The 24,676-nt window shown below is 43.2% G+C and overlaps 4 protein-coding genes across 6 annotated transcripts; 3 read left to right on the forward strand and 1 right to left on the reverse strand.

Moving 5' to 3' along the window:
- The first annotated feature begins 414 nt into the window (after window positions 1-414).
- On the forward strand, window positions 415-3,844 carry LOC4325075 (tubby-like F-box protein 3). Its single transcript, NM_001428182.1, has 6 exons — window positions 415-664; window positions 1,512-1,575; window positions 1,658-2,076; window positions 2,214-2,301; window positions 2,554-2,686; window positions 2,769-3,844. Exons 3-6 carry the CDS (start codon window positions 1,711-1,713, stop codon window positions 3,526-3,528), a joined length of 1,347 nt encoding a protein of 448 aa, NP_001415111.1. The 5' UTR covers window positions 415-664; window positions 1,512-1,575; window positions 1,658-1,710; the 3' UTR covers window positions 3,529-3,844.
- Window positions 3,845-8,247: 4,403 nt separating this feature from the next.
- Window positions 8,248-15,805, forward strand: LOC9269094 (tyrosine--tRNA ligase 1, cytoplasmic). The gene is made up of 11 exons (XM_015757386.3): window positions 8,248-8,589; window positions 8,768-8,872; window positions 8,940-9,099; window positions 10,723-11,006; window positions 11,132-11,219; window positions 11,743-11,848; window positions 12,025-12,107; window positions 12,735-12,880; window positions 13,117-13,222; window positions 14,093-14,152; window positions 15,484-15,805. Exons 1-11 carry the CDS (start codon window positions 8,420-8,422, stop codon window positions 15,499-15,501), a joined length of 1,326 nt encoding a protein of 441 aa, XP_015612872.1. The 5' UTR covers window positions 8,248-8,419; the 3' UTR covers window positions 15,502-15,805.
- A 632-nt stretch (window positions 15,806-16,437) lies between these two features.
- LOC4325077 (uncharacterized) lies at window positions 16,438-20,963 on the forward strand. 2 transcript variants are annotated; one of them, XR_003240239.2, is made up of 14 exons: window positions 16,438-16,622; window positions 16,720-16,785; window positions 17,081-17,146; window positions 17,232-17,307; window positions 18,257-18,334; window positions 18,451-18,548; window positions 18,712-18,785; window positions 19,112-19,202; window positions 19,281-19,438; window positions 19,626-19,668; window positions 19,823-19,888; window positions 20,138-20,199; window positions 20,315-20,392; window positions 20,563-20,963. XR_003240239.2 is itself a non-coding variant. In XM_015757399.3 (13 exons), the coding sequence occupies exons 1-13, from the start codon at window positions 16,524-16,526 to the stop codon at window positions 20,653-20,655; spliced, it is 1,086 nt and encodes a 361-aa protein (XP_015612885.1). In that variant the 5' UTR covers window positions 16,438-16,523; the 3' UTR covers window positions 20,656-20,963. The 2 variants fall into 2 exon arrangements, 1 of the variants encoding a protein (XP_015612885.1); XM_015757399.3 differs by lacking the exon at window positions 20,138-20,199.
- Window positions 20,964-21,142: 179 nt separating this feature from the next.
- On the reverse strand, window positions 21,143-24,408 carry LOC4325078 (bZIP transcription factor 12-like). 2 transcript variants are annotated; one of them, XR_010738228.1, is made up of 4 exons: window positions 23,575-24,408; window positions 23,408-23,479; window positions 22,428-22,653; window positions 21,143-21,712 (listed from the first exon to the last, which is right to left on the reverse strand). XR_010738228.1 is itself a non-coding variant. In XM_015757418.3 (4 exons), exons 1-4 carry the CDS (start codon window positions 24,190-24,192, stop codon window positions 21,632-21,634), a joined length of 801 nt encoding a protein of 266 aa, XP_015612904.1. In that variant the 5' UTR covers window positions 24,193-24,408; the 3' UTR covers window positions 21,143-21,631. The 2 variants fall into 2 exon arrangements, 1 of the variants encoding a protein (XP_015612904.1); XM_015757418.3 differs by having other exon boundaries at window positions 22,624-22,653.
- Window positions 24,409-24,676: the final 268 nt, after the last annotated feature.

The following is a 24,676-nucleotide window of genomic DNA, read 5'->3' on the forward strand; positions in this document are numbered from 1 at the left end:
GTCTGTCCTGTTTTGAAGAGAAAAAACTTTTTTTTAAGAACAAAGAGAAAAAACTTTGCAAATTGCAATACTTCAACTCCCCTCCGGCGATGCGTTCCGGTGGCATCTGTTCAACGGTGCACGTTGCACGCACACATCCCCCCCACCCACCCATCCACCCCATCCATCCGTCCGTCCGTCGCACCAGGCCCACCGCTTTTGGTGGCGTGAGCGCCGGGGCAAGCCAAGCCAAGGCAGGGCCAAGTACGCGCTGCCACCTGACGTGTCGTGGAGTGACGGAACGCCGTTAGAGAGTCCCCCGACGGAACGGAAAAGGCGCGGTCAGCTCGACCCACCCCCACCACCGCACCGCACCGCACCGCACCGCAGCGCGGATAAACAAAAGCGGCCCGAGCCTGTAGCCTCCTCCCCCACACCCGCCTTCCCTTTCCTCTCTTCTCCTCTACTCCTCGCCTTCTTCTTCTTCTTCTTCTTCTTCTTCTTCCTCTTGCTGTTCTTCGCTCGCGCCCGCCCACCACTGCAACTCCTCGTCTCCCCCTCCGCCGCGTTGCCGGGTGGAGTTGCCTTGCCCGAGAGGAGCGGGCACTTCGGGTTTGTGAGAGTGAGAGCTCTGTGCAGCGGACAGGTTTGAGGCGGCGGCGGCGGGGCTCCCACTCGGCCGAATGTGAGTGCTCTTGTCTGGCTTACCTGATTTGGGCTTGGTTTGTTTGCGGTTCTGGGGCTTATGGTTGTTCGGTGAGTAGCTGCCTCGGTGGAGGAGGGCTGGGTTTTCGGGACCTTCTTGGCTGGCCGGATCGGTACATCGTAGGGGTGCGATTTGGTAGATATGGTGTTGTTCAGGAGAAATTTCGAGAGGAAATGTGAACTTGCGGGTTTTCTTTTTCTCCTTCCTTCACTGTCTCTGTCACAGTTCTTGTTTTTCTTTGCCGGTCGCATTGCAGTAGTTGACGAAGGGAAGCGTATTTAGTTAGGCCTGTATCTAAGCGTAGACCATATCAAATTTATCAACTTGTCTATAAAAAAATTGGAGATAAATAATGGATCTTTATTATATTCCTAGTCTAGGGTATGGGTTGTCATGTAAACCGCAAGATTTCCACCTCGAAATGCAACAGCAATCTACAGGCGATTTTAATATGTGTAATAATGTTCTGTTGCTCAGTCCTCTTCCATGGAAAGTTCTTTATTTTAGTTGCAGAAGGATGTGTCATGTGGTTGGCAAACCGTGTTAATTTCAGTGGTGGGATAGCAATTTCCTCAATTTGAAAAGAATCATAGTTTTCTTGTGCCCAAAGTGATGCTTGGTGTGTATATACGTAGGAGGAAAGTATGTGCTGGTGATGGACTTGATTATTCCCCTTTAACTGCTGGCTAGGATAGGTGTACTTGGTTGTTGGTTGTTACAAGGTCTAGGTTGATTTAGCGGTATATCATTCTAAGCATGTGCCAGTCAAATTCATCTAGTACATACTTCACATGTTATCTAATCAAGAATCTTTTGTTTTTTGCAGGGACTGCTAGTAGCGGTTGCTTCTATGTGTACAGTATCTAACCTTCTAACCATTTTCAAAGGAGGTGTGGTAAACTCTTGCTCATTTTTCTACCAAAGTTTAGTTAAATGGATTGTTAACCACTCTTTCCTATTTGCAATTGGCAGGTCATATTTTGTAGGGCATCGTATGCCTTATTATCTGGCATTGGCTGGTTTAGATGTCGTTTCGTAGCATAGTTCGCGATGTCCGGGATGGTTTTGGAAGCTTGTCAAGAAGGAGCTTTGAGGTGACCCTTGCAAGTCTTTATGGACTTACTGGGCATCACAAAGGGAAGACTCAGAGCTCATTGGATGAGCTCGATGACTCACCTGCTATAATCCCAGAGAGCCGCTGGGCAAGTCTTCCGCCCGAACTCCTCCGTGAGGTCATACGGAGACTGGAGGCTGATGAGAGTACATGGCCATCCCGAAGGAATGTCGTCTGCTTTGCAGCTGTTTGTAGGACATGGAGGGAAATGTGTAAAGAGACTGTGTTGAGCCCAGAGTTTTGTGGGAAACTTACCTTTCCGGTCTCTATAAAGCAGGTAAATAAGAAAGATTAGTTCTCACCCTTCAGTTTTATAAATTTTAAATCAAAGTTGTTGAGTGAGGTTCTAAGTATGAGCAGTGGCTATCTTTTTTCATGCTTGAGCTTGATAGATTATTGTTTGTGTTTTTTCAGCCTGGTCCTCGAGATGGTATGATTCAATGTTATATAAAGAGGAATAGATCAAAATCCACCTACCATCTCTATCTGTGCCTTAGCAACGGTATGTTACTCTCCCGCACTTTGCATCCCTTATTAGCTTTATCTTTCTTTCCTTTTGTGCATATGCCTAAGGACGGGAAAGTTGTTCATTCTTAAAGAACTTCCAATGTTTGAATGATTGAGTCATTGTTCCACATTTCCCGCAAAACAAAGGCCTTGCAACCATGAGATTTATTTTTCTTATGAAATGACCAAGTGCCCGCATTATCTGACTTCAGTTAATCAAATTTGCTGAATCATTCTCTTTGTGCAGTTGTTACTGCGGAAGGTGGGAAATTCGTCTTAGCCGCTAAAAGACACCGTAAAACAACTTGCACAGAGTACACTATTTCAATGGTTTCTGGCAACATCTCAAGGTCGAGCAGAACTAATATTGGAAAATTGAGGTAATTATCATGTTCATTGAAGATGGTTATTTTCCATTTTGCTTGTTTCATAATATATAAACCCTAGCACTGTCATTTCCAGGTCAAATTTCCTTGGCACAAAATTTATAATTTATGACACACAGCCCCCTTACAATGGGGCTGTAGTCCCTCACGTCGGAAGGACCAGCAAGAGATTTAACTCAACGAAAGTTTCTCCGAAGGTTCCTTCTGTTACTTATAACATAGCTCAGGTGAGCTATGAACTAAATGTCCTTGGCACAAGAGGTCCTAGACGGATGCGTTGCATGATGCACTCCATACCTGCCTCCTCGGTGGAGCCTGGTGGCATAGTCCCTGGCCAGCCTGAGCAAATTGTACCTCGAGCTCTGGAGGACTCATTTCGCAGCACCACCTCCTTCTCTCAATCATTCCGGAGCACCACCTCCTTCTCTAAGTCCATCATGGACCCATCCATGGATTTCAGTAGTGCTCGCTTCTCTGACATCAGTGGTTCTATAATGGGTGGTGATGACAATGGTGAAATCAAGGAGAGGCCCTTAGTGCTCCGTAACAAGCCCCCGAGATGGCATGAGCAGCTACAGTGCTGGTGCCTGAACTTCCGTGGCCGTGTCACCATTGCCTCAGTGAAGAATTTCCAGCTGGTTGCTGCACCAAGCCCTCCTCCTGCTGGTGCTCCAACTCCTTCGCAACCTGGTCCAGCCGACCCCGAAAAGGTTATTCTGCAGTTTGGAAAAGTTGCAAGGGATATGTTCACAATGGACTACCGCTATCCTCTCTCTGCCTTCCAGGCTTTCGCTATTTGTTTGAGCAGTTTCGACACGAAATTGGCATGTGAATAATTGTTGGAAGAAGGAAAAACTGAAGAAGGGCAAGAAAAGAGTTCAGATGTCTGGGGATAGGTTACTAGTTGATGTTTGCATTTTTTTTTCTTGTTTTCTCGGTTGTAATTGTGCTTGTTGTAGCCTTGAACTAGACGTATATGCAGGAAAGCATGTTTTTATGTGCCCTCATGCATGATAGAGGTAAGGAGCCACATATCATCCACTGATCCATACTCCATACTGTGATGATGTATCTGCTGTGCCATTGCCAACACAACTGTGAAAGGTTCCCTCCATTCTTCTGTTATCCAGCATATATATTCCGTTGGCTACACTGTCCAGGCATTCTTGCTCGAGTCCTGTAAGTTTTGTCTCTATCAATCTCTCTCTCACCTCAAGATTCATCAAGATCACCAGTCCTTGTCTCATCTGGAGAATGTTTTTAGTGGCCACAGCGACGCCCATGATATACATACAAGTGTACACATAATCATTACCTGGTACTAGCACAAGTGGCGCCCAATATGCGCCCCTTCAATGGCGCATTAGATGTAGACAGACACACAGTAGTTGTGTGCACAGCGGGAGGAGCATCACCTCACATGTGCCTGTCCTGCCTTTTGATGAGTAAAAAAGCGTCGCCGTTAGGTTCGTGTTCTTTCGCCATGTCTTTGCAGCAGCAGTACACTACACTACACTACTACAGGCACAGCTAGTAGAGGAAAGAAAGTGGTAACAAAGGAAAGAACAAAGCGAAAGGTGGAGAGAGTGTACCTGGACCCACGCACGAGTGTGACCCGGGTGAGAAGAGAAGAATATGTATCACCTTGCCTCCGAGCTGGACTGCACCATGCGACCCACGAGAGAATATGACCGAATTTTTTGTTTTTGTGGCCGGCTAGCTAGGCTAGCTACGGTTTTGCAACCGCCCCGTCGTGGTGCTGTGATCCACGCGTGAGAGAGATCGCGAGACAGCGCCGTGGGCGTCGCACGCTTGGGATCATTCACCGATGGCGAGAGGAGGGGAAACGAAACATGGGCCCTGTTTAGTTCTAAAGATTTTTTTTAACTTTTAATTTTTCATCGCATCAAATCTTGTATACACACACAATTTTTCTATTACATCGTACCAGTTTCAACCAAATTTTTAAACTTCAGTGTGAACTAAACACAGTCGTGGGTGATGGTCCAAGGAGAATGGGGTGCTTGGCTCCTGCACCAGCAAAGGCGACAGCGTGAGCGGGTGTCCCGCTCGTTTCGCATCATGGCTGGCTTGGGTGTGTGGTGTTGGTGGGGCGAGTGGTCGCCAAGTTGGCGATGGGCGTCGTTCGTTTCCTCGCCATGACGACATCTCTCATCAGTCATCACAGCCGCCCGGGAGGATCGTTCCACTCGTTTGGTCGACCAGCGATCAGCGCATGCATGAATTGGGTCCGTGTAATAAACTTAACGGAAACCTTTGACTTGGGCACTAATCAGGCGTTAGTTCATTTATTTGCGTTGATCAGCATATGTGGCGGGGGAGTAAAAATTCCTGATTTCGCCGTCGCCGTCGTCGAGTGACGATTGAGGTGGACAGTGGAGTAGGATATGCCGTGTGGCTTCAGATAAGGATTGAGATCGATCGAGATCTTTCGATAGTGGTGGCCGGTGTTGGGTCTCAGATCGGAAAGGGCTATTTATTCAGCGTAGCATCCATTAAAAAAAAAATCTAAATATAAGTCTAGCTAGAAATCTAAACACACATAATATGTGTCCAGATTTATACCCAGGATTAATCTTTTTTTAAGACGGGGTAGGAGTAGTATAGGAATGTAGCGCTTTTGATCGTCCTCTCTCTCCACTACAGAGACATGCACGGCTGTTGCATTACCTGTTGGGATTGGCTGGCGACTAAACATATATTATTTTTTAAAAAAAAACTTGTTTATAATAGGCCCTCGATATCAATGACTTTGGCATCAAGGATATGTTTGTAATTTATTTTGTGTAGTTTTCAAATTTGTAATTCTTCTATGTTGTCTAACAAGGCTACACAAAAAATCGTGATTTTCTCAAAAATCAATTGTCAATCTTGTATGCTTGTAAGGTTATTTTGGAAAAAAAATTAAAAAAAGACTTGACCCGATGACATATTGTATAAATATTGATAAACTCAATGGTATATATAATAAAAAGGGATAATATCAATGAGATGGGCAAGTGCTGCTATACAGGGTAGCACGTAGTGTAGGAATGTAGCAATGCCCTGTTTCTGTCCACTATAGAGACACGCCAGTTGCGTTGCCCTGTTGGGATCGTCTGGCGACTCGTACAAACTACACGCAGAATGGCAAACGGATTGTCGTGCACCATACAGCCTCTACTGCTCTTTCAGCCAGGCTTCTGCCTTTGAGACGGTTCTGTGTTCATGTTTTTTTTAGAACATCTGTGTTCATGCCTTAAGTTAATTGCACTTATACCACTACGTTTTCTATAAGGAAAAAAGCTACATGCACAAAAAGTTTGTTACTACTAATTGGTTTCATTCTTTCATGTCGCACACTTCTTCAGAATTTGCCATTATGCACTCTTCACAAATACCAAATTGTAGTTTTTCAAAAATAAATAACAAATTGTCCATCCGTTTTCCCTACCCTATCTCACCCTCCACCATGGGTAAAGGTAACCACGATGTTTATTTATCAACTTAATAGTAAGATGAATCCCAATATCAACCAATAATAGTTAGAGAAAATTCCCTATCTAGCATAAAAAAAAATTGCTCTTCCCTCTATAGCACCCAACTTTCAAAAGTTCCCTATCTATGCACCATCAAAATTTTTGTTCCCTATCTAACACTTCCGTTAATCCCGTTAGCCTCCACCGTCAAAACAAGCATGGACCCACCCTCAGGAATTTTTTTCGTCGCTCTTTCTCCGGGACAGAGCGCAACCACGACCTGCTTTCCCCAACCCGCGCGCGCTTCTCAGCAAAACCCTACATTGCCGCCGCCCCCATGGATGGCGACCCCCTGGGCGGCGAGGACGGCGAATCAGCCATGCGGCGAGGATGGCGACCCCCCGGGCGGCCATTGGCGCCGGCGGGCTCCCCTGGACGGCCATCGCCGGCGGCACGGGAAGCCAGCCCGTCGCGGCATGGGAGGGCAGCGCCGGCGGCACGGGAGGCCAGCGCCCGGGCGGCCCCCATGGCCGGCGGCGAGGACGGCGAATCAGCCGGGCGGCGAGGATGGCGACCCCCTGGGCAGCCATTGGCGCCGGCGGGCTCCCCCGGACGGCCAGCGCCGGCGGCACAGGAGGCCATCCCTAGGCCTGCTCGGCCGGCTAATCCCAGGATGTGAATTTGGATGCTCTCTAAAATTTATTTGGTTCATTATTGTGTTGCAAACATGCTGTTGTTGCAGACATGCTGTCAAATTTCTGTAAAAATTTTAGATGTAGAAAGGGTAAAAAAACTGTGAACAAAATGAAAAAAAGATGTACAGACATCTGGACACTAAATGAAAAAAATAAAGAACAAAAAAACTGTGAACAGATAAAGGGAAAAAATGTATAAAATACAGAAGGGCAAAACCGTCTTTCCTCATGCTACTTAACACCGTCACCCTCAAAACTAACGGAAGTGTTAAATAGAGAACAATAGGGAACTTTTGAAGTTTGGGTGCTATAGAGGGAAGAGCAATTTTTTTTTATGCTAGATAGGAAATTTTCTCTAATAGTTACTAGCAGACATCACAATATTTAATACCTAAATTGGTAAGTAAAGCGGGGTTCACATTAAATGTTATCCGAGGAGATTGTTATGCATACAAAAGCAAAAAAAGAAGTATTTTAATAACTTATTGCTAGTAGTAAGCATACTACCCGGTTGTAACAACTATCACACTGTATTTTATCAGGTAGTACTCCAGCAGTAAGAAGCTATAGCATTGATGGTTTAGCTCCAAACTCTAAACTCCAACTCCAGTTAGAGCTGGCTCCTATAGGAGTTGAAGTGGAATAGAAAGTGTTTGGCTTGATGGTTAGCTCCACTCCACCACGTCCCTTGTTGGTATTTTGTTAAACACCTGATAGGTGTCGCTGCTGCTGCTCAGCCCATGCACTGCCGATGCCGCCGCCCGTCCCGCCGGCGCCGGTCTGCTCGTGAGCTGACCACCACCCGTGCGCTGCTCGTGGACCGCAGCCGCCGCTCCCGCTCAGCCCATGCGCCACCCGCCGCCGCGGCTGCCACCGCACGTGCGTCGACCCCGCGCCACTGCCACCCGTGCACCTACCCCCACCGTTGCCTGTGGCCCTTGCCGCCACGCCACCCGCCCGCCGCTACCGCCGCTGGTGTCTACCGAGGAAGACGTAGGAGGAGAGAGAACGGGAGGAGATGGGGTAGGAAGGGGTATTTTAGTGTAAATACACTAAAAAATTAAAGGGTAGTGGGTTTTTTGGGTGGAGTGAAGCTGTGGAGCAGAAAAACTCAGCTCCACCCTCGTAATACAATTTTGTGGAGCAGCTCTACCAACTCCGCTCCTAAAATCAGAGGATCTAGACTGTTTGGCACAACTCCGGCTCCAGGTAAGTTGGAGCTAGATATGTGACAAACGAGACCTTATTACCGACCTTTTCTCCATATCGTGCACGTGAGGAAAAAGCAGGTAATGGGCCAAGATGCGTTCGCCGGCTGAACGCACACCCTGGGCCGTACATGGGCCGCTTGTCAACTTCCGAGGCGAGCGTACGGCCGAGCAACAGAGACCACCCGAACGAGAGTTCGGCCCGCCCCCCGACCCAACGAAACCCCTAGGCGACGGCGGGAGTTCGACGGCGGCGGCGGCGTCGGCGGCGGCGGAGGAGGCTGCGACCGGATTAGCCGGTCGGTGACGCTCCATGATTTGGCGCTACCGTGTGGAGCGGAGACAATGATAGCGCGGGCGTTTGGCCTTGTGGGCAAAGCATGGAAGCGAACACCGGCCTCGACGCCGCCGCGCCGCCGCTCCGACTTACCGGCGCTGCTTCGTCGCCTCCACAGCAGGTCGGCACAACCGGAAATATTCCGCGAAGAACGGCCCCACCTACAAAATAATAGCGGGTAAGATCTCCGTGCCTGTTTCATCTAGGAGTGGGATCGATTTTCGGTGTGGTTGGAGTAGATAAACTCACTCATGCTCGGAAAAGAATGTTAAATCTCATGAGTTGTTATGATGAAATTGGGGAAGGAAAAAAAATACATCTTTCTCACCGCAACCTGATTATTTTGCTACTAACAGAGGAGCTCCGCCAAGGCTGGACTTAATCTCAGAACAAAACTGGAGCAAGCAGTGCTATAATGTCAACACTATGACTTCAGCCGATTCTGCCGTCGACTCTATTAGGTAACCTTGCTCTTCTGAACTTCAATCTTGACCCAAGCTTTGTAATGTTACGATTGTTTACATCCAGGGATACTGTTGAGGGGAGTTTTGATCAGAGGTTCGCAACACTAAAGAGCATTGGGGAGGACCGTGTCAAAGACAGCGAGCTTGAGTTACTGCTAAAGAAGAAATCTGCCCCCGTTTGCTATGTTTGGTGTGATCCCACCCCCTTTATGCGCATATCCCAGGTATATGAACGAATATATTTTTCGTGGTAGCATTTTTAAATTCTGCATACTGAAACTGGTAAATTTCTATGAATGAATTATCCACATCAACTGTATTGTAGTCCTCCCAAGGAAGAACGAGGATAGTCTGATGAAGATAATACACTTTTAGTCTGTAATGGATTTCAAAAAATTAAAATTTTGATGAATCATGAATGAATATGTTTTAGACTGGTTTTATCTTTCAGGGAGCAATCATCAATGCCTTACAACCCCTCACAACAGTAACAACTTGAAGTTTGGACTTTGGAGATGGAAAAAGAAAAACTAAATGTACAATCATTTGGGTTGCAATGCAATTTAAAAGAACTAAAGAACTTTGCTTTTTTACATCACTTGGATTCAGGGAGTAAAGTTGAACTAGCATGTTTCATTGAAAAAATGTGATGGCTTAGGATTATCTGAACGATTCTAGAACATTCTTAAGTCTTCCTATTAGTGAAATATTCGGAAAGATTATAGGGTGGAGTGGCCTGACAATACCGTAGGGTGAAGATGCTACATGCCTGTTATTAACGACGTTCTTGCATCTAGCACTCTACTTGATAGTCTTTTTCTAACGACATTCAGGCAGGGGCTCTTAAGAAGATGACTTGCTTCCGCGCCTTTGTTCGCAATCTCTAATTTCCTCCAACAGTATAAGCTCTTCCTCTTCTTTTTTTTTTTGATTGGGTGTGGGGGGTGGGGTTGTTAATTTGGCACTTGTATAACTATGTAATGGTATTGGGTTAAGGATCCCTCTTGGTTTGGCTTCATGCAGTCATGCTACACCACTGAATTGTATATCTTTTCTCGAACACTATTTGGAAAATTTGGACCTGTATGTACGATTTGATTTACCTAATAAATCCACTTTCTAGTGAAATCTTTCCTGCTCAGGGTGTCAATTTTTTTCTTAATGATTTCCCAAGCTCTTTTTGCCAATGCACTGCTGAAGCCATCAGTACTAGATTCTCTACTACTCCCCCCCGTCCCGAAATATAAGCATGTTTAGTATAGTGTCAAGTCAAACAATTTTAATTTTGACTATTAATAGTAAAAAATTTAAAAAGATCAATCATGTAAAATTGATGTTACTAGATTTATCATTAAGCAAACTATCATTTAAAACATCTTATTTTTATATAGATATTGTTGGTCAAAGTAGCATCTCGGAGACAAGTCCAAAAATGCTTATATTTTGGGAAGGAGGGAGTATCTTTTGGCATACACTGTTATATCATCAATCTCATGCAAACAAAAGGTGTTCAAATACAGCTAGGAGGGATTTCCCTGGACCATAAATATCGGTTGGATCGAAGTGTAATTTAGTGAACTGTGAATATACCGTTGTTCCCTTTATCCTGATGATAATAAGCTTTCAGGGTGGATGGTTCTTGTGCTGATGTTGTAGGTCAATGGGCTGTGGAAAATATTAACTTTTGTTTGAGTGGTACTCAGCCAATTCATTTGCTATTTTAAATTACCCATTTAACCATTTTTATTTTGAGATGATGCCATCATGCCAATTATACTGACAAATTGCTCAAGTTTGTAATGCGATGTTCACTCTGAGTTTTGCACTGATCTATTCTCATGCTGCAGGGGATCATAACGACTCTTTCTGTTAATAAGATGGTTAAATCTGGTTACAAAGTTAAAATCCTAATGGCAGACTGGATTGCCCAGATGAACCGTAATATTGGTGGCAATCTAAGTGAAATGCGGACTATTGGCTTGTACAATATTGAGATGTGGAAAGCAGCTGGTATGGCCCTTGATAGGGTAGAGATAGTGTGGTTGTCAGATGAAATAAGTCGGCTTGCTGATGAATATTGGCCACTTGCCATAGATGTTGCAAGAAAAACCACTGTGAGTATAATAAAAAGGTATATTCTTGTTTGGATCATTTGTAAAAATGTGTACTGTTACTTGTCAACCTTTAAATTTGGTCGTCAAATCAAATGAAGGATCATTTGAATGTACAAGTCGTTTCATTTCTGTTTACCCACAGGTGTTGTGGGAGAGATCTAATTGAAGAATTCACTGCTGCTGATATATTTTACCTTTCTTTTCAGTGTGCTACCATATTATTTCAGAAGGTTTTTTTTCCCTCTTTAGAAATATATCAACCTTATGCAATTTCGAAGTAACATGCCACAGATATGAGTTTATTTACTAGCAAAATCTTGATTTACCATGGTGCATGCGTACCACCTTCATACAATGTAGCGTTGCCCCTGAACCTTAGGATGTTTGTTTGTCACCATCTCTGTTTGTCACCAAGTGTAGTTATATTGATATGGAGTCATAGACTAGTCCAACCTTGCTTGCTTCCCATTGATTTTGGACCTCATAGATTCTTGTGCGCGAGGCATATTTGATCTATATTTTCTATGGCATAGCATAGCTTTGTGTTGGTTCTTGTTTAGATGATGCACGTGTTCAGTTTCACTAAACTGTTACTGTGCAGGTCTGTATAATAAATTCTGCAACCACCATATCCAGTAAATTAGTAGTCTCAATATGCTTCTATATTTTTCCTGACATGTATAGTTTTTATATCGAACTTTTTAAAAGCATTATTCATGTACATCTATGAATTCATGTACATTTTGTATTCAGGTTGACATATGGCTCTTGGGCATGGATCAACATGAGGCCAATTTGTTAGCTAGAGAATACTGCAAGCGTGTAAAAAGGCGGAACAAGCCAGTTGCAGTGTCACACAGTATCTTTAGATGTTCTATCTAGTTGATATTCCAATCTGTTTTATTGTGGATGAGTGGTCTAATTTGGTATTTGGTCCTTATATAATGGTAATTTATGTCGAACACATACATGCTGACACACATGCACGGGTATACCAAAGCATACTCAGACACACATCCTTAACATAAAGTTCAGAAAAGCTTCCTAATTTATTACAATATCCTGAAGAAGAACATAGGAGGAACCCATTCCTAGCCATCTTCATGGATGATTCTACGGTTCGTATTGTGTTATTAGTATGTTCAGCTTTGTTAATATTCTATTGGTTGCATTGTTTTATAATTTTATTTCAAATATTTAATACAAGAGCTAGTGAAAGGTTCTTGCAACTCTTGCTCACTATTTATAGGCCAACATAACTATAGTGTAAGGTAGCCCATCTTGGTTCAGGAAGATGGGCAAAAATAGTTGACTTTCCATGCCTATGGGCTATGCAAGAGTAATGGTACAATTTGCATGGTTCAGTTAGATGCAAATATATATTGAATAGAATAGTAAAAAAAAAAGTGATTTTTTATTAATTCTATTATGGATACCTCATAATATCTATTCAGAAGAAGCAACTTCTCTTATGTATTTTAAAAAAGGAACTAGTGTCATTAACCAGTTTGTTTTGGCCTTTTTGTTGTTGGAGCCTGTATGTGATATTAATTATCTTGCCCGGTCAAAAAATATAATTATCTTGTATGTTGTTTAACATTTTGTCAACCAATTTAACCATAGAGGTACAGACATTAGCTGCTTTATATTGTTTACTGGCTGATGTTTGTCTCAGGGAATCATTGGTTTTTGTGATTGATAGTTTTACAAATGAGTCTGTTCAATATACGTTTAGTGTATTGCAGGTTGATATCAGTAGAAAAATAAAACATGCTTTCTGCCCTCCAAAATTAGCAGAAGGCAATCCATGTTTGGAGTACATAAAATATATCATCTTACCATGGTATGGAAAGTTTGAGGTGGTTCGGGAGAAAGAGGATGGTGGTAACAAGTAAGATTCTCTCCAAGTCACTTCTCCATGTTTCCTGACAAATGCTTATAATCATGTAATTGACCAGTAGAATGCATTCATCCAGTTCATGACAACTCGACAATTAGTCAGGCATTAAACAAGTCACAACTAAATGAATTCATTCACAAAAGATCCATGTGCTAGTACCAGTGTCAGGAGATGATACTATCATTGCATTTCATTGTGATGACTATATATTGACTATAAATATACAGGACGTTCCTGAGCATGGAGGAGCTTACTGCTGATTATGTAAGTGGGGTTCTGCATCCTGGTGACATGAAGCTGGCTCTCGCAAATTCATTAATCAAAATATTGCAGGTAACCTTTTTCTCTCTTGCCTGGCAGTCATCTTTCTTTTGCCTGGGTGCTGCCATTTTGAGATTTCTCTGCATTTGCTATGATTGACAATTTTGAGATCAATAAATTGTCTCACCTGGAAGATGCCCAATACAGGGTTTGTTACAAATTCTACTGCTAAGATCTATATGCTTCACATAGGAAGGCCTAAGATGAACAACTGGCTCCACATGCTGTTTTTTTATTTTTTTCGAAAGAATTAACTCCAAAATCTAGGTTCAATTGTGGACTGAAATTCCGCTAGGAATTGCATATCGAAAGGAGCAAGAAGATGCATGCATTAGCAATGAAGCCCTCACCAAACAAAATAGAAAAAAGAAAATAGTACTATTTGTTTTCACTTCTCAAGAATGTGGCTCACTATTCCAACGGATCACCACATGCAGTAATTCTTTTCCTGACAGTAACCCCTGTTCTTGATAAGTTGCTCTAACATGAAAGAAATAATATATTATGAAACAGTGTACATATTTGCACAACAGCATGCCCTGTTTCACAGTGTTGTCCTTTCTCTCATGAGGTGTCATTTTAATATATTTTTCTATTGAGTAAAATAAGAGTGTAGTTATTACAATATTCCCATGATGTATCCTACTTTGATGATGTAAAAGAATTTAAATAATTATAGCATGCATGCAGTCATACACGGGCATTTCTCATTAACTCTTTCTTAGACTTATTACTGGGATTTTGCACATGGCAGTTAAGGAGAAACAATATAAAACGGATGGAATAGTTTATTTGAGTGTGCTTGATTTCTTTCGGCCATTGTTCTTACTGAAAACAATATTTTATTCTGAAATGGTTTTACCTTATGTTTTTGGTTTGAAGCCGGTCTATGATCACTTCAAAAGCAATGCTGAAGCCAAAAAAGCACTGCAAGGCATTGAGGTATACTTTCTACCAGCTTTATTATTTTGCAATTCATAGAGAGTTGGAACGCTGTTTCATATAGTTATGTTGTTAAGAAACATCTCATTTGAACTCTTAGCCTACTGCCTACAGATTATTTTGTGGATGATTTAGGGGTTTATCTTGTGGATGATTATCTTCCTCATTTGCATAATATGAGTTGGGCTGGGTTCTGTTACTGTAGGATATATAGGATTGTGATTATTAGCAATGAAAATGTAGTGAAACACCCTGCACGTTACTGGAAGATAGAAAGAGGAAACTCGATATTATGCCATGTATAACATTTTTATAAGTGAACCTATATTATATAGAGCCGACTGACATTATGCTTTCTAGAACTGATTTGAAGAGAGTTGGTTCTAAAAAGATGCAATCCTTGGTAGGAAAGTAGAACAAATTATTACTTTAGATGCAAATGATGAAGCAAAAAAAAAAAGAGTAACATTAGCTTTCGACCTGTTTAGAATAGTGATGGTCTCTGGATATCGAGTGAAAACAGTAGTATAATAAATAAAAGGAGACAGAAAATTAATGGCACCGTGGACATAATATATGACAACTGATTTTGAAGCTAATTATTTGCCTCGAGTAATACTAACCTACTCTACATATTCAAGCACCTGCAATTTGGTCCTCCCAAATTGATCTGCAGGACGAAAGCTATCTATGATTATTATCACCATCAGACTTCTTAGGAAGAGTAAACACCAACAGATTACTACCCTTTATACAATCGTTGTCCCTCAATCTCTCTATAATTCTTAATTGCGTGAAGTTCATAGGAACAGCAAAATGATACCTTATCTGATGACCAACATAGATGCTACATTCCGTTAAGCACACGAGTACTGTACATGACTGGTTGACATGTCTATACAATCTTTCAATTCTTTCCACCTTTACCATTCTTAATCAGATAAAAGGCAATGGAATAAATATGAAATTATATTGCGAGAGAAAAACTTTTCGTCCACGACTGATGTGCAATAATCCTTCTATGTCCTGTTCTGTAAATTTACCATTCTTTTTCCCCAACTGAAAATCTGCAAAGCAATAACAGGAGGTAGCACAGGAAAGGCATAGGTTTTATCTCTACTCTGCCTGAGCTATCTTCACAAAAGTCACTATTTTGCATGTGTTGTTGATCTAATGATCTGTTAGAAGTTCCCAGCAGTATTCTTTTCCCTGGTGTTTATATGAAAACAAACAGTCGTGTCTTTAAAGAAGTAAACGCTACGTAGTAGTATATTATAGTTGTATCAAACATGTAACCCTCCTGTCATTTCTTATTCATTTTCTTTGGGCAGAAATACTACAAGATCTAAGGATCTGATGATCAGATGCCCAGACTTGGATCGCGGAATTTTTTGGCAGGAATACAGAATACTACAGGGTGGTTTGATGATCAGATGTCCATACTTCGGTCGCAGAGAAATCCTAGACCTAAAGATCATTGGTCACCTTGAGCCATGTACTAACACTTCCAGAATCTCTCTTTTTTTAAAAGAAAAAATCTGGGGTGCCAGTTTGCAACATCTAATAATTTATAAGAGCTTCAAAACTAATGTCATTGTTCCAACGCTGTGCCATGTAATATTGCATTTGAATCAGAAAATTGTGTTCTTGCTATCTTGCAAGTTCAAAGTTGCGGCAGCCGACAGGATGGTTTCGTGAAAGCATGTGCACTAGGGACATTCTGTTCGGCGAAAGTTTGGGACTACTGGAAAATCGGCCGTTTTACTTTACAAATGCGTAGCCGCAAGAAAGCGTACGAGTCATCGCCTTACATCTCTGGTCGCACCAAAACCCGGCAAACCAGAAAGGGGCAAGTGTGGTGTAACCCAACTTTGTTCCACACTAGATCAGCAACCGGCGCTCCAGGCTCTGGCTTCGATTCGTGAACAGCAACATATGAAAGAACGTGTTTCTTCCAAGCACTACAAAGCTTTCTGGTTTAAAGAACCTCCTGCAAAAATCGCATTACAGATAACACATAAGCGAAGAAAGAACAAAAACAAACAAAATCCTTGGGAAACTGTTTGGCACATAAGCGAAGAAAGAACAAAAACAAACAAAATCCTTGGGAAACTGTGACCTATTGACTGTACCAGTATCCTTTTGCAAGATGGACGCAGTTCGGGAGACGTTTCCAGCATCTTTATCATGAGATAACTATCTCCGGTTAGTGTTTTTGAATGGGGGGAGTTTAGTGTGGTTGTTTTTTTGTTTTTTTACAAGGAGTTAGTGTGATTTTGTGAAGTGGTGAAGCCGTGTCGGTTAGTGAGGCGGTCCCACCCAAGACGGAGGAGATAGCGGCGGCGGGAGAGAGCTGCGGCGGCCGGCGGCGATGCTGGCGCCGCGGAGCCTCCGGAAGGCGGCCGTGCCGCCGTCCCTGCTCTCCGACCCCTCGCCCGGCAGCCTCCAGCCCACCCGCCTCGCCGTCCACGTACGCGTCCTTCCTCTCTCTCGTTGGCGCCGCGCCTCCAAAACCCTAAACCCAGGGCTCTGAGGATTCGCGCTGTTCGGTTCCCCCCATCTCGCAGGTCAATGCCGCCGGCTCCTCCTGCTCCGCCTACCTCGCCTCCGGCTGCCGCGTCTACAAGATTGAGGTGAGGAGGTCACCCTCGTACTGGCTCCTCGTTCCTTTCTGTTCGTACAACTGTATCGCGGCAAGGGGTCACGATTTCACGAATGCTGTGGGATCAGGAATTGTCGTGCGGGCTGTCTAGTTCTTAGTCGCTCTTGCAGGTTGGCGCAGGATGGCGAGAGAATTTAAGGACATAGCTCTCCTGTTCGTTTTGGTTTTGCTGGTGGTGGTAGTTGGCGTGTAATTACATTTGGGAAGTAATTTGATGCGGTTCTCAAGTTTGATTCCCATTTCTCTTTCATCTTGGAGCTGAACAGATAGCCATGGAGGGTGAGATGTTGTCCAAGGGCAAGGAGAGCCTCTTGATTCCTATCAATGCAGAGGTACAAACTCTAGGCTTCCATAGGGACTTCCATTTTACGATTTTGGTCCTTGATTGCTCTCTTACATTCAGTTGCTAAATGAAAGGTCATAAGCTCGTCAGTGGTGGATCGCTGCCCACATCGTTCAGAGATCCAGAGTGTAGTTCTTGCAGAGGGTGAAGGTGCAATCTTCAGTATCTCACAACAATATAGAACCATCTCTTATTTCGCAGATTAAAATGTTGTAGTTCAGTAGTTCTGCTGTTCACTTAACATAACATAGGCTGAAATAGCCATCAAAACCTGTTATGAATGTGTTGATATATACTCTTCTGTTTGAGTTGGCATATTCCGCTTTGCCTGCTGAAACTATGGCTTACAAAGAGCATAAACAACGACCGTACATTATATTGTACTCCCTCCATTCTATAATATAAGACACAACTACTTTTTCTAGATGTTCCATAATATAAGGCATACATGCATGTAGGCAATTAACTATTACCCCTTCTCCATTAAATTATTACTTTTTTAAATCCTCCACTCTCATGTTCTCTAATTCTATTGGATGCATGCATTGTATTTATTAGGATGATCCAAACTACAAGATAATAATTATTTTCTTGGTCTTTGGGTTAGGGTGGTTATGCCTTATATTTTGGAATTGAGGGAGTATTTAATTATATTATATCTTGAGGAAATTTTATAGTAACTGCTCTTGCTTCAATATAATTGCTTGGCAACTAGTACTAATTTTCACCAAGCACTGTCTCATGCGCCTGTAACTTCCTAGCCATTTCAGTTTTAGTGATCTGTCATTTTAATTTTAGCTTGTTGGATTTGCTATACGAGTTGACTATTTGGTTGGTTCTAACTTAGGTTTGTAAATGCAATTGCCAGTCACAGGCACTAGGCAAAGTACTAGAACGATATATACAGTTATACACAAAGCAAGGTTGTTAAGTGCTGAGGATAAAATTATATGTTTATATTGTAATTTACCGAATAAATTTATTTATCAATTCCAATTCGGCTTTCAGTTTGTTCTTCTTTTAGTCTTGGTAAAATTAAAACGGCACATATTCCACAGTTTATTTCACACCCTTCTTTGTGGCATTACCACTTTACCAGGTGATGGCTGTTTGATTCTTGGAACAGTTGACTCTTATGGTCATCTTATTGTATCTCGGTTAGATACGGTGGCTGATGGTAACTTTCTGTCTTGTCTTCAACATGGCATGGATAATTGAAAACATGAAAGAAATCCCATATTTGCATCTTTCTCATTAGCGATGTATGAACATATCGCTACTAAACTTGCTCAGACATTGACAGGGCCTCCTATTCAGTACCACCTCGTGATTGTGGTGTCGGAGAAGGAAGTTGGGCTGGGTTATGTTTTAGTCCAATGCACCAATCCACGGTATTATTGCCTACAAACAAAATCCACATGTTATCTTTGTTAGCAAAAACTTTATACACAGGGACAGTGCATTTCCTATTGGCTTTTATACTTTTAGCATAAGCATCAATATGTAGAGCACTTGCATTACCACATAACCAGGTACAACTTATATTCTTTCCAGGTAGCTGTTGCTCGTGAATTGTGTAAGTGCATTGATATCTACGACCAGGACATTCATGTTCGCAGTTTACGTACGTAAGTTTCCTCTTACCAGGATATTGCCTTCATGACAGATTATTGTCTGACTGACTTTGTTGTTTTTGAAAGTTGCTAAAGCACAATGTATCGACCACTTGCGATTTTACATGAAACGAAAAATTAACATCCATATGGGTTATATCTGACCTTTGCCTTGCTATATTCAAAGTAAGCCTTGTGAATGAAACAGATAACCCCCATCTATCAGCATCCATATGACCATATTATAATTACTGTATAATATCTTCTAGTATATGCATGCTGAAATTTATTTGTAATGTCAAAATATTTCTGACTTAGCATGTAAAAAATTGAAACTGCAGGTTATGGTATCCATCTTCATTTAGCTTTGCCCAGTGCATGCCACAAGTGAATGAAAGTGGTTCAATGCTAGCAATCGCTGAAGGTTCTCAGGTTAGACTCAAAATCAATCCACCGTCCCTGTATAAACTTTCTTCTCTGTACTCTCTTCTTATGGCGGTTAGTTTGCAGCTGAGCATATGGGACTTGAGAACGAGCAATAATGGTGGATGCATACACCGCATTTCTGGCCCTATTGGAGGCATCATATACTCTCTCTGTAGTTCTCCTTCTGGACCAATTGCTGTTGGTGGAACAGATCGTACTGTAACCATCTATGATCCTCGCAGGTTGGGTTGCTTGCTTCTTTTAGTTTGAAAGATCCGATGAATAGTTGCATGTCCTTGCTATCCTGGAGTAATTTGTATTTCTTTTAATTTTGTACTTCTGTATCTGGTACCAACAAGATACTCAGATTATAATAGAAGTTACCACCGTGGATCAATCTGGATTTAATTGAAGATCTATTGTATGCAGGTGGTCAGCCTTGTCAAGATGGGTTGGGTGCTCCAAGTATGAGGTTCGATCTACTTTAGCCCGCCTTGTGACATTGCTTTCTGTAGCTGATATAAAGAAGTTAAATTTCAACCACAGTTCTTCATAGAAGAATCATAATACCTGCATTGAGGGTGAAATGTTCCATGATGTGATAAAATATTTACCTTCCTACACAGATTACAGGCCTTTCATTTTCATCAGTTGATGAATCTTTCATTTATGTCCAAGGTGTTGATTATGAGGTATGTGGGATAATTTTTTTTTTCAAGCTCGCTTAAAATTCTATGCATCTCGGAGTTATTAGCGACTAATTTCATTTGCATGGTGGCAACCTGTGTTTAGGTAGATAGAATGCTTAATTTTAAGAACATCAGCTATGCATTAGCTTATCATGTGCTCATTGCCAATTTCACACGTGAATTTCAGTAACATAGACAAAAACACTATAATTGTTTCTCTGGAAGCAGCTTTTGATATATGTTTTTTAATAGATTATATACGGCTGTTAACTCTTCTGCACAAGGCTGCAGTTCACGTTGGACTATTTAGTCTAGTGAGTAACTTAATTAGTTGTTGTTACACCATAGTTGATGAGCACATATGCAATTATTTTGCTTGTGATTTGTGATGTAAACATTTATTCTTTGATACGTATAATTTCACTGCAGATTACATGTGGACTTTGGAAGGGAAACGAGCGAGCTTTCTCATTTCGAGGGGACTCCAACTGGTTGGGTTTTTCAAAGGTAATCCCTAGTCCTGTTATAAGTGGGAGCAAGCTAGCCTCTCGCATTAATAACTTATAGTATAATGTTTTTGTGTGCATCGGCAAAATCTTGCTGCGATATATATTCCCTGTAACCCTGTTAAGCTAGCCCCTATGAGAGCATTAACGACGTTGCTGGCGAACTTGCAGTGTGCGAATACAGATGTTGTGGCTGGATGGTGCGAATCTGGAAGTGTCTTCGTTGCTGATGTTAGGCAGGATTGTCTATCAGTAATCGGGTAATGTCTGACGGCTGGAAGCTAGCAAGAAGCCAATATTCGTTTTTAGAGGTGATTTTAGCGTCTCCTGCCCAAACTGAATCAAGGATGGACAGTGATTACTTACCCTTTCATCTGCATTAGAATTTCTGTAGCTAATGTTTGGTGTGTTGATGCAACTGATCATGTTCTTTTCCGCCCCCATTTTTATATAAAAAAAAAGTCAGTAGGGGGCCTTTTGGAATCACTTCACGAGAGGAACCATACTCTAATTTACTATATATGAACTGTAACATTTAGTTACCCTTAACGAATCATTTGAATTTTACGTCACAGATGATTGCCAATTAATCAGAATCATAATACTCCAAAATACGCTAAAGAGCTGCGCTGGCTTACGAAATTCGACCTGAAAGTACAGTCACATGTCACCGATTGTATCTTTCTGATTCTGCCTTTCGCTATGATACTTCAGCCATCCCAAATTCTGTAAGAAATTCAGTCAAAAAAAATTCTGGAGGAAATACATCATGATTTCACTTGATAATGTGACTTTACATCCAACGTGTATGTACAGACAATTTGAGTCGTGGCACCAAACAGAGAATCAGAAGTAATGCCTAACTAGATATCATATCAGCATACCTAGAGTCACCCTGTTTAGTACTACTCAGTACTCGTAATTCTTCCTCACTACACCTAATTGTTAAACTGAAAATGAAACAGACAACAAATGGGACAGAATACACTCCCGCGACAAATTGGAACATGGCTTTTATAGCTCATATGCACTCTCCCCTCCCTACACATATGATTGCTTTTGTAGCTCGTACGCACTCTCCCCTCCGTAGCATATGACTCCAGACATTTAAGCTTCGTGTCACCTAAATACTCATGTATTCACCGCAACTAGGCTACTGCCGATAAAACAGAAGAATTGACAAAACAGGAGCAAATGCTACATAAACTGTATGGGGATGGCAACTGAGCTTGGCTCACGTCTACCACTCCATCGAGTTTGTTCTTCTAAGATCTCGTGCTGACGTTTTCCTAATGATGACTGGAACAACCATTTCCTTGAGCTGCATAAAGTAAACAGATTTCTTCAGATAAGCATGATCGATGAACCTAATGAATGAGTTAATGAGCATATAGATTTGCAAAAGATTTTTTTTTTTTTTTGGATAATGGAATTCGGCCTCTGCACCAACGATGAGAGGCAGGTCGTCAAGATATATATAAATCAATATATACAATCCAGGCAGGAAAGGCAAAATTAGAAGAAATCTGAAATCCTATGCTGGCTGAAAACTAAATGGAAGACAACTATAGTATGCAAAGCCAAATGGAGGCGAACTGTTCCTAAGCAAGATGTGGGCTCAACTGTGCCTACGATGCAACTTATACAACCAAATTGACAAAGCATCTCCCTCTCAACCCAACCTCCCTGATAGTGACAAAAGAAGACAATTTATAACTATATACTGCTTCAACCTGGCAAGCTGTGCCGTGGTGGAAAAGCACGGAACTGCAGGCTCAGGCCTTTTTAATCAGACATATATACATGCAATGCATCTATAATGAGTTGAACAGGCTCCCAAGAAAGAAATGGATGAGGTAGACAATCTCAAAACTCAACATGTGTTGTGCACTTGTGCTGATGCCATCGAAAGGTGTCAGCATCACCTATTGTTTGTTTGCCAAGCCACTTGGTGCAGGCTAGTGGGAAGGCTAAAAAGCATCTCCTGTTTGGAGTATCATATCCAACGAATACGGAATAATCCAGTGTATACTTACCCAGTATTGTGTTCTGTACTGTATGTTCCTATATGAAGGCTGATCCAGGATTGATTACAAGATTTTCACAAGACGATGTTCTTTTTTCCCCTCCAGGGCATGCGTTGTGGGTGAAGTTTTTTTTGGGATATGGCACTTAACACAAATGCTCTAAAGCACTAGATAATTAAAGGCAACACCATCTTACAAAGCTTACCTCTTTAAGTCGTTTCTGATGTTGCTCCTCCTGAAACACATGCGAGGGAGTTTATCGTAAGGAAATTGCTAGAAGACCAAGAAGAGTAACTTATGCCATCCTTGATTAGTTATAAGCAAGTCATGCACAATCCAGCCGTAACCGTGTAGGCACAGTATGAAATTCTAAATTAAAATGGACAGGGGAAATGGAGACAAGAACAAAAGGTGAGTATAGTGAATAACACTTCTTTCAGACAACTTCTGTACACACTACAAATTTTATAGGGAGACCTTTTCCAAGAAGGAAAAGCGAGAATACATCAAAGGCAGCGAATGAGATGAGTTTTAATATGCATATGCCGTGTTCGGCTGCTTGATGCAGCGCTGTGCGGCAGCAAGCTTAGTGCAGCGGCTGTGCTGCTTGGTGTAGCAATTGGCTGTAGCGTGGCCGCTGTACCGAACAGCCGAACAGCGTGTGCTGCTTGGTGCACTAGTATATGATTGTTGTATGCGAAGCATTTTCCTTTAAAAAATTTACCACGGCAAATGGCATCCTAAGCAGATGGCTAACAAAAACGAATACTACTTGCAATTCATTTTGGCTCCACAGCCCAACTCTGTTGCAGTTCTAACATGTTCATGGTCACATGCCTACTCACCTAGAGATTTAACAGAAACATTTCTGCAAGTTTAAGCTCAATAAACAATGGAGACACGGTTCAATTCTCAACACACGAATCCCCACATTCAAGTTTCCAACATCAAACAAGCACACGAGAAATGTCGGGGTCTCGGAGAAGTACCTGTTCTTTGAACATCTTGGCGTTCTCCTCCTCGAGTTGCGTGACCAGCGACTCGAGCTCAGCAATATAGGCCTTCACCAACAAAAAGAAGACGTCAGCCTTCTCAGTATAACTCAAATTCCTAGGGCGAACGAAAGCTTGTAAAAATGCACAGTTTCCACACCCACCTGCTTCCTCTCCCGTGACCTCGCCGCCGACTCGCGATTTTTGATCATTCGCTTCTGCCGCTGCATCGCGGCGCGGTCCATCGGATCCATCAGGTGCCTCTTCCTGCTCCTGCCGCCGGTGACGCCTCCGGTGACCTCTGCCCCGTTCAGGAACCCCATCACCACCTGCCCCTTGGCCGCCGAGGGATCGGTGACCACAGCCTCGTCTTCCTTCACCGCGCCCTCCCTCGCCAGAAAGTCCTCCAGCGTCATCTCCGCGCCGGTGCCAGCGCCAGCGCCAGCGACGACGGCCGGGGCAGCAGCAGCAGCAGCAGCAGGGGGCACCACGCCGCCGGCGGCGGCGGCGACGCCCGCACCAGTTATCTCCTTCCAGACCTCCTCCGCCGTCCGCGGCGCGGCGGCGACATCCGGCGCCGGGAGCGGCGACATCGGCCTGTCACCGCCGACGAGGGGCAGCGCCGGCGTCGGCATGTCGGCGTAGATGCCGCGGAGGATCTCCTCCACGTTCATCGACCCCAGCCCCGCGCTCCCGCCCCCACCCCTCCCCGCCGCGAACCGCGCGAGATCCGATGCCGTGTGCGACGGCGACGACGACGCCATCACCCTCGACGCCATCATCCGCCTCACCCCCACCCCCCGCCTACGCCCTCCTCGCCACCATCCCTCCCCCTCGTTTCCGCCGCAAACCTTCCAGTTTCCACCAGTTTTTTTTTCTCTTTTTTTTCTTCTTTTTTCTTCTGAGCTCTCGGAGGTTTCGGGAGACGGGAGAGAAGAAGCGGGTGGTTGGTTGGTCGAGGGCTCGAGGCCGCGAGACGAGACGAGAGCTCCAAACGTGGGAGGGAGGAGGAGGAGGTTGGTGGTCTTATTACGGAGCCGCGCGTGACGTGACGTGACACAGCAGCGTTGAGAGCGTGATTAAGTGGATGGGGGTGATTATAAGTGAGTGATGAGACGACATGAGACGGGGGGACTTTATGGTTTAGAGGTTAATGGTGGGGAGGTTTCGGAGACTGGTTTGGTTTTGATGGAATCCGCCGCGCCGCGCCGCGCCGGCAGGGGGAGGCAGGTCAGGGACGGGACGGACGGACGGCCCATTGGATTG

Source organism: Oryza sativa, chromosome 1 (assembly GCF_034140825.1).
Source record: "Oryza sativa Japonica Group chromosome 1, ASM3414082v1".
Lineage (NCBI taxonomy): Eukaryota > Viridiplantae > Streptophyta > Magnoliopsida > Poales > Poaceae > Oryza > Oryza sativa.